This window comes from Lepisma saccharinum, chromosome 1 (assembly GCF_977018435.1).
Source record: "Lepisma saccharinum chromosome 1, izLepSacc3.1, whole genome shotgun sequence".
NCBI lineage: Eukaryota > Metazoa > Arthropoda > Insecta > Zygentoma > Lepismatidae > Lepisma > Lepisma saccharinum.
The window spans coordinates 206618270-206627151 of NC_139229.1; the positions used below are offsets into that span (position 1 = coordinate 206618270).

Genomic DNA, 8882 nt, shown 5'->3' on the forward strand with positions numbered 1-8882 from the left:
CAAAACAGAAAGTACTTCGTGTTTTGTCAAGGAAGAACATTATTTTTTTCCGAATCCTATATTTGAACAGCAGGATCCAAAAATTAAAAGGAAAAATACCATCAAGCAAAAACAATGAATCCAGTGCTGCTCTTTTTCCAATTCTTTTCAGCACTAACCGCGAGTAAATTTGTGATTTTCCTTACTTATAATTTTTTCTATGCACCATCACATTCATGTATTCTGTGTAAGTTGTGTTGCGATGCTCTTCAATACGAGTATGTTTTTTTCTCTTATAAACAAGAGCTTTGAATTCTTTACAGTGTTGGAAATAGCAGACACTCGAAGTCTCATCCTGATGACGTCACAGAGACCCTGCCGGGGCTGTAAACATGACGACTGAAAACAAAGCGAGTTATGACCAGACCTTCAAGAGCAGAGAAAACTAGCGGTCTACGGACCTTGCTGATGGTTACTTGTTAGTTCTTACATCCAATCGAGTGTGTCCTTGCATATCTTATTGTGTGTGTGTGTACGTGGCCTGTTGTCTGAGGTCTTACCGTAAAATACTTATATTTTAATGTAAAACTTACTTGCTTATCGCCAGTTATTCCTCCCTCATGACCTTTATCACAAAGTCTCATAAAGTCGGCTGAAACAAATTTGAGAATAAATTTGACAAAATTAATAAAATTGCGTAATGTACAGGGCTCAAAATTTTAAATTTTCACGGAACTGAACGCTTTATTTTAGTTAACATGGTGTTGTTTGTTTTTATCTCTAGAGCGGAAAGATAACGGCTATCGAAGTGATGCGCTAAATTATAATCAATAAAAGTAAATATTAAAATATTTACATAAACATGAAAAATCAAAAAAAATATAAAATACATTTGACACGGATCTTCTCGAATTTTCTTCCCTTTTAAAACTTTAAAAAGACGGAATTCATGGATTCAGCTCTCACAGCAGGGAAAATATTTTAATTAAATGTACGTATCTTCAGTCCTTCATTTTAGTAATGCTAATTTAAAAAATAAATTCGTGCAAGTAGGATTGGATTCATTCTTTGACTGACTTGATATTTTACTGTTTGGTTAATCTTTCAGTTCAATAGAATTCGCAAGACACGACAAATAATAGTAATTAACAAATTAAAAAGGTAAAATCATTGAAAACCATAAACCACAAAAATATGAAGGCAACATAGATGTTCCTGTCCGCTCTGATTCATTTCGAGCTCTGGTTATGGATGTATACATATATTAGCGATTTTTAAAGACATCCCAGAACAAAAGTAAGCTCAAAGTTTGCATACACTGTTACAGGTTACCTTAAAATTTTCAATATTTTACCCTTAAAAGTTTAACAGCCTAACTGTTAATTTATAAAAACGGTACACAACCGTTTTTTTTATTTCAATTTGAATATTTTATCATGCATAAAGATTAAAATGAATATAAATTACACTTCCTTATGCCATACATATATCGTTTAAAACCAAGGTGGATTGATTCAAATCAGGTTGATTTTAATCACGATTTAAATCAAGATTTTAATAAATAATTTATAGAATAATGTACATAAGGATTTTGTAGATATCAGAATCACTTTTCGTGAAAGTACATTGATCTCGTAATTATTGAATGGTGTCTACTAGGCTCTAAGAAAGGGGAAAAGGAAACAAAATAAATGTACTGACGGGGTGACGCTCATATGAAAGGAAATGTAATATGTAAACTGTAAACACAATTAAATTTCTTTTGCTTTAAAATTTAATAATTTTCATAGGCAAAAATAGCAAATATTTTGTGTAAAACAATATACAAAATACTACTCATGTTAAACCGTAAATAGTGTCATTATGATTAAACTGTAAATAAACATGGCAGCTGATATTTTGCAAGTATCATTAATATTTGCCAAAACTCAGCTACGAAGACCTTAAAAAGTATTTTAAGTTACAAATATAGGGTACATCCAGAATGTTTTATTTTAACTGGAAGAAAATTTTCTGAAATTATTACAGTTTTTAACACACTCAACAAACATTTCCATAGTACCTAGGTATGTTCATAAATTAATAAGCTAATCACGTCATAAAAAAGGTCCTGGTGAAGAGCTGGAAAAGAGCTTCTTAAAAGCAAGTCTTGCCAGCGGCTTCAGTCGAGTTGAGAAATTCCGCTGATATAGCACTACACCGGAAGAATAGGAAAATCGATAAATCAGCATTATCCTCAGAAATCACGGTTGGCAAAGGACGCGCTCAAGTCAACGGATTTACCGATCGAATGTTCAAATTTCGAATAAATAGTCCGCGTGAGAAAATCTCGTTCTTAGTTGTATTTAGATTTTCATTGAATGCAGTAATTGCCAGTGAGCTTCAGAGTCGCGCAGAGTTGCTATGTTACATCGAATTAAGTCTTAAGCCCGCATCACACGGAACTGGATCTCCAGTAGGTATGCTCTAGTTGGCGCTGGACTGGCTATCAATTTGCTAGTTTTCGCCTCACACGATACTTATCAGCGTACTTGTCGATAGACTTTTGTTCCCATACGAGGGAAGTTGTAATGGCGGCAGCGTGAGATGTGAACATTAACAATGTATCACTTCACATTTTTAAAACCCGATAACTATTCAACCGAGAGGAATAATGTTTCGTATAAAACGTTATTAGGTACAAAACAATGGCGCTGCTTAAATACATACTTTACAACGTTTACTGTACACGTATGGAAGAATATTTTAGTTGTTTGAAATGTAAACACCGTGCACTCAGCATAGATGGTGTAACTCAACGAGCCTTTCATGCTGTATATGTTATACATTGCTGGAGTAACACTCGGAAACCACAGACAAAAACGTTCCTTTGCACACTCACAGATTATCTTCACATGGCGAAACTTTGCTCTGATTGGCTGTTCCACAGAATCCAGTCGAGGAAAGCAAGTAGCAATTAGAACATGTCGTATTCCTCCAAACCAGTCAAGCAGTCAGCCAGTAGCCATGATTGCTTCCTAGAAAGTTAGTTCAGCGCCAACTAGGGTATTCCTACTAGAAATTCAGTTTCGTGTGATAGGAGCTTTAGTAACTGAGCTCCTAAATAATAGAAGTGAAAAGGAAAGGAGAGAATTACGAGCGAAAGTGATCGTTTAGTAATCGGGATTACGTTAGGGCAGTTTTGGGAGAAACAGAGTTACGCTTGTGTTTTATTACATGTTAGGACCCCGTCGATGCCAGGACCGCCAAGGCATCTTCCAACAGCGCTACAGGTAACGAACATTCCTATGACTCTTCCTCACCCTGCCTGTTCAGTCAGTGAAGTGTTTTAAATAAATGTCCGTGTGTTCTTATGTATCAGGGGCTTGCCCCCCTTTACTGGTACGAACGTCCCTCTCGCTTAGCGAGTGCTCGAGGCAGGATTTTCCTATCTATGATCCCCTAAATCTTAGACTATAGACGATATATGCACTAGCATAAACAGAAAAATTTATATTTACAAATATTTTTTAATTTGATTTAATCAAAGTATTCAAATATTTTACAAGGTTGTTTACTAGAAAAAGCCTTTCTGTAAAAAACATATCTACATGTATGGTGCCAAAAACCATACAAGCAATTTAAAAAAAATTAAAATATCGATTTAAATACAAAATACTGTTTAAATAAGAAAAATTATAAAAATGTTTTTTTAAATAAAAATCATGATTTTTATCCACCCTGTTTAAAACTAAATAATTCAAATTACATTAATTAAGGCAAGTATATCATGGTTGTTACTACTTTAAAAACGTGTTAATCCCAACAATTGTGTCATAGGCTTACTAACCCTCCTGGATTGGCCGGGAATCTTTACGAATTTCATCCGTTTTCCCAGACGAAAATGTTCGGGAATTCCAGTTTTAAAAAGAGACCCAACATGCAAAGATACAGGGTGCGTCAGCAAAATCCGGAAAGAACAAGCAAGTCTTCATACGTGAAAAACTTACGCTTACCAAACATGCTTTTAAATGTCAGTGAAGGGATCGTTCTCAAGTTCTGTTATTTTCGCTTCAATGACTGCCTTGATTCTCTACCTTAAGCTCAAGCCCGCCCTCCTCAACTGCTTTCGCTCCAAATCCGCGAATGCTGCTATAATAGCGGCCTGGAGAGATGCCACGCTTGAGTACCTAGACTTGTTATAAGTCCTTTCTACTGTTACGGCGGGCGCTCCATATGCTGGCAAGGGTAATGGGGAGCGTGGAATACGCAGCATACCAACCAGACAACAGCGGTGGCCAAGGTCCGTTGACTTGTTTGCCGTCTGCTTTGGAGCGGGGGAAACCAGCGGTCTACAGACCTTGAGCGGTGGCGCAGAGAGTTACGACGTCGAGGGAGGAACTACTACATGCACCTTGTTCTATAGGCTGCTGCGTTTCTTATTGCGCTGCATTGGTTGCTTCCCCGCTCGCCGCTTCCCTTGCCAGCATATATAGCGCCCGCCGTAAGCCTGGGAAAGAGCTATACTATAGCTCTTTTCAGTTCTTACGGCGGGCGCTCTAGAAGTTGGCAGGGGAAGTGGGGAGCGGGGATTACGCAACAGACCAACCAGACAACAGCAATGGCGCCGAGAGACACGACGCAGCCGGAAAAAGTACTACGTAAAACTCGTTCTACTGGCCGCTACGTTTCTTATCGTGCTGGATTGGTCGCTTCCCCGCTCCCCACTTCCCCTGCCAGCTTCTAGAGCGCCTGCAGTAAGATCTGAAAAGAGCTATAACTCTTTTAATAACGCTCCACACGTAATAGACCAGAGGGTTTAAATATGGACTATTCGGAGGCAAGAATTCGTTGGTCCAAAACATGTTCACATTGTCGAAGAGCCTGTTTTGCACTAAATTTTTCCTGTGAGCCGGTGTGCCATCCTGCTGGAAGATGTACAGCATCCCGAATTCATTGGTGGCGTCACTCACCCCGAAGATGGTCGCCAATTTCCTAAGCGAAGTCCTTGGATCTCCCAAATGATCTATTGGGCTTTTCGGGCAACTGCCGGGGTCTTTGCCGTCTTCCCCTTCGAATGAATTGTTCTCGACGGGTTAGCAGAACACTCCTCGAACTTCTCCGAGGCTACATACTTGTGCACGATGTCGTCACTCAGTAGATCTCTGGTATCCGAAGAACCTTGTGATTTTAGTCGGCGACCTTCAAGCGCAAAGTCATTCAACAATCGGCGCCCTTCGATTGTATTCCACACTCATCCTCAATAACTCGTCAATTTCGGCGTTCTTCACGTCACCCATTGCCTCTCGACGTGTGAACAATCAACTACTGGCGTCAAAATTAGCGGAAACTTCAACTTGAACTTTGTTCATATTCTGCTGACGCACGGTGTGCAAAAAGGTACTTAAAAATATGCTCGTTATCATAGAATCACTTTGATAATTCGTGTTTCTATAATAATAATAATTAAAAGCATTTGCTATACTTACTGTGATTGAAATCATACTTATCCATGCATTGCTCAAAGCATTTCATCATAGACAACCTCTTTTCTCCTCCCTGGAAGATAAAAATAATATTCGCTCAGCTGCATGTTTTCTATCTGATTAACCATTAATTTATTCAGACATATTCAATTTTCAACTCCTTTCAGCAATTAGCTGTGACTACGTACTCCTGAGTAGCATAGAACAACTAACTACCTGTGGGTGGGTTCTCTTAAACATCAGATGGAAGTTGCGCAGTGATATGCGCCGTGGATTATTGCGCCTGCGCAGAAGAACGGCATACGTTAGGGTCCTCTTTGATCTGTCAGAAATATTTTGTAGTTTTCTTTTTGTAATGTTGTTACTTTTCGTTTCTTCTTTTACCTTGTAGTGATGGTGAATAATGAGTGGTTGGATTAAATGAGATAACAAATGCAAGGAAACACCCCGCTTTATCCAGAATTCGTATCCAAGACCCTTAATTTCGTAATCACGTAACGTCTTACGTTAACAACTCTACCACGGAAACCGACATTACACATCAACGGCGATGTTAAAGTAATTAATAATGAGGCATGTGAGAAGGGTACAGAGTTCAATGTATGTCATTTTTCATTGTAGTTCAAGCATTTCTACGTGTAATCAGGGGGGGGGGTTATAAACTTTTGGCCCCTAAGCTATGTTCTGTTTTGGGCAGGGTTGTTAAAGGTCCAGGAACACATAAATTCTAATGGGTTCTATTGGGTTCCGTAATAGGACCGGAACCTTTTTCCTAGCACAATTTAAATTCGGTCCAAGTTGGGTATTGTTTCATTGAAAAAAGTTCCAGGACAGAATTTAAATTGAGCCGGAAAAAAAAGATAGAGAAGCGTCAGAGAAGGGGAGGAAATCGAGTGGGCAAAGCAAAATCACGCTGCTGTTGTTGTTGTTGATGAATTGTTGTTTTAAGTCCACTTTATGGACAGTAAGGCTAATCGGGACTGGACCTACAGTTTAAAGTGGGATCCGAAACACTGTGCCATTAGCCTCCACCGGGTATCGAACCCGAAAATCACGCTGCTCGAAGGCTGGTAACTGCAGTCGTTTTCCCCCTTTTCACGCAATACCGTTCCATCTCGCGTGTTCATTGGCTCGTCTCGCGTCACTACTTGTTTTCGTTCGCCTGCTCCCGAGATAAAATGGGACAGTGTATAGCTTACCCGAAATTGAACTGCTTATTGTTACTATCATTATTAAATTAATTACACATTTTCACTTTTTTTTTTTCCTTACGGCTTTCGGTTTTGGCATGTATAGAAGTTCATAATGATCTACTCCTAACTACATATCGTTTTTCTAACAAATATATATCAAAGGATCCCGGGTTCAATACCCGGTGGAGGCACATAGTGGTTCGGATCCCACTTTAAATTGTATGTCCATTCCCGATTAGCCTTACTGTGCATAAAGTGGACTTAAAACAACAAGTCAATCAATCAATCTAACAAATAAATAGTCAATTAATGATCTGGTACAACCATCTATGAACAAAAATATAAGGTTAATTTGTTCAGAATAATTTCATTGGTTAATGTGTTAGAGTTAATACCATGAAGAGGGCTGCTCTTAAATTTGAAATTTGAAATTAAAATTGTGGGTGCTTTAGCACTAAGGCTATTTGCACCTGTCACATTATACGGGGTCCAGCGTCTTACAGTAGCTAAAATCAAGCTGTCTCCGAGGACTAAAATCTCCTTACCTAGTTAAAAACTGAGACTATAAAGGGGCACTCAGCACATATATGGACAAAACACTGGACAACATATAGCTCCACAGAGGATTATAGTGGCCGTAGGTTCAGACGTCAGAGCCTCGTTGGCTTGGCAAGGGTATATAATACATTTATCTTTTTGACCTCTTACTGGAGGCAGCTTTCTTGTGTCTCTTGTTCAAAGGGTGTACCAGGATTTTACCCTGTGTCCCATTGCAACCCTATATCATCATCACAAGAAGACACATGGATACGTCAAATAGTATACTTGAGCTACTGAAAGCATGATTCGTGTTATTAGCAAGTGAATTCATTTCGATACACTTCACTGTGAATTCTTTCATTTGATTCTGAATGTTAGCACGCGTGTAGCGTAACAGTATTTTACGCGTATACTGTTTTCTACATATGAAGATAATATTCGATCGACAAGTGATATCAAATTTCGGTCGTAAAGGATTTTCGCAAAAAAGGGCAAAGTTCATTTTAAGTCCACTTTATGCTGAGATACCTTAATCTGGACTGAATATGCAGTTTAAAGTTCGATGAGAACCATTGTGCAAATCAAATGCTACCGGTTCGATCCCGGTACAGGCACATTGCACCGTAGTTCAGATCGCAGCTCAAACTGTAGACCCAGTCCCGATTAGCCTTTCTGAGCATAAAGTTGACTTTGATATTTTGCTTGAACCGCTGTGTAATATGCCCCCACCGGGAGTTGACCTCAGGAGCCTTGATTTCAAGGCGAGACCGTTAGTCACTACACTGTTGGGACGATTCAGCTATAGCTGAATGAAATAAACAAGACATGACATATATTTACTTATAAATGCAATTGAAATCTAATGTTCCCGTAACAAGTAAACTATGATTATCACAAACTAAAGCAAAGACATAAATATACGAGTCGTACTTACAACATTGATGAGAATAACCAGGACTAGAATGGAAACGATTTGCATAATGGCAGCCATCTTTAGCTTATTTCTCTCCCAAAGCCTACTACTGTTTCTATAGAACAGGAAGGCTGCTGTGTGGAAACTTCCGTGTCCAGAACGTCCACCATCTCTTCTGCGTGTAAAAAAAAGTCTCTTTTTTCATAAATATAATGGACACCAGCTCATTTTTTGTGCTGAAGTTTTGACGTCATATCCGTTGATTCCGAGTAACATAAATTGCAAGAACGTCCCCCTGTGCTTCCTGAATCCAATGAAACGAATTACAGCCATATGTAATGGAAAGGCTTAACGAGTACAGTGGGATTCTTAAGTATTGCTAGCCAACTTATATGTGTATAGAATATTTCCTAAGATCTCTTTGCTTGGTAACACTGAACCAGTAAACTCCCAAAGGACGCTTTTCCCAAAGTAATTATTATTATTATATTCAAATGATTTATAGAACAGTAAGATTCATACGTATTACCAAGCAAATTTCCCACCACCATACCTTTTGTCTTCATTTTAGAATGAGAACTTCAAAAATTTGAACAAAACGCTAAACAAGCAGCTGACAACCTCTGTACTAGATGACGTAAGAGTCCATTGATTAAACATACTTAGGATGCGAGGGGAAAATTAACGAAAATACCTAAGTAGTAGTGGACAATTTGCCGAGTAATACTTGTGCATCCCACTGTACTCTAATTACTAGTTTTCTTCGATAAACCTTCAGCCGATCCTAACATC

The 8882-nt window shown here is 38.6% G+C and overlaps 1 protein-coding gene across 1 annotated transcript in view; it reads right to left on the bottom strand.

Annotated features, from left to right (window-relative positions):
* Positions 1–8253, bottom strand: part of LOC145991387 (uncharacterized) — a 35113-nt gene extending 26860 nt beyond the window's left edge. The window contains exons 1-3 of the mRNA XM_083127381.1: positions 8112–8253; positions 5448–5517; positions 573–631 (exon numbers count right to left, since the gene is read on the bottom strand). Of these exons, the coding sequence (XP_082983507.1) occupies positions 573–631; positions 5448–5517; positions 8112–8168 (186 nt within the window). The 5' untranslated portion in view covers positions 8169–8253. The remainder of the gene's footprint in view (positions 1–572; positions 632–5447; positions 5518–8111) is intronic.
* Positions 8254–8882: the final 629 nt, after the last annotated feature.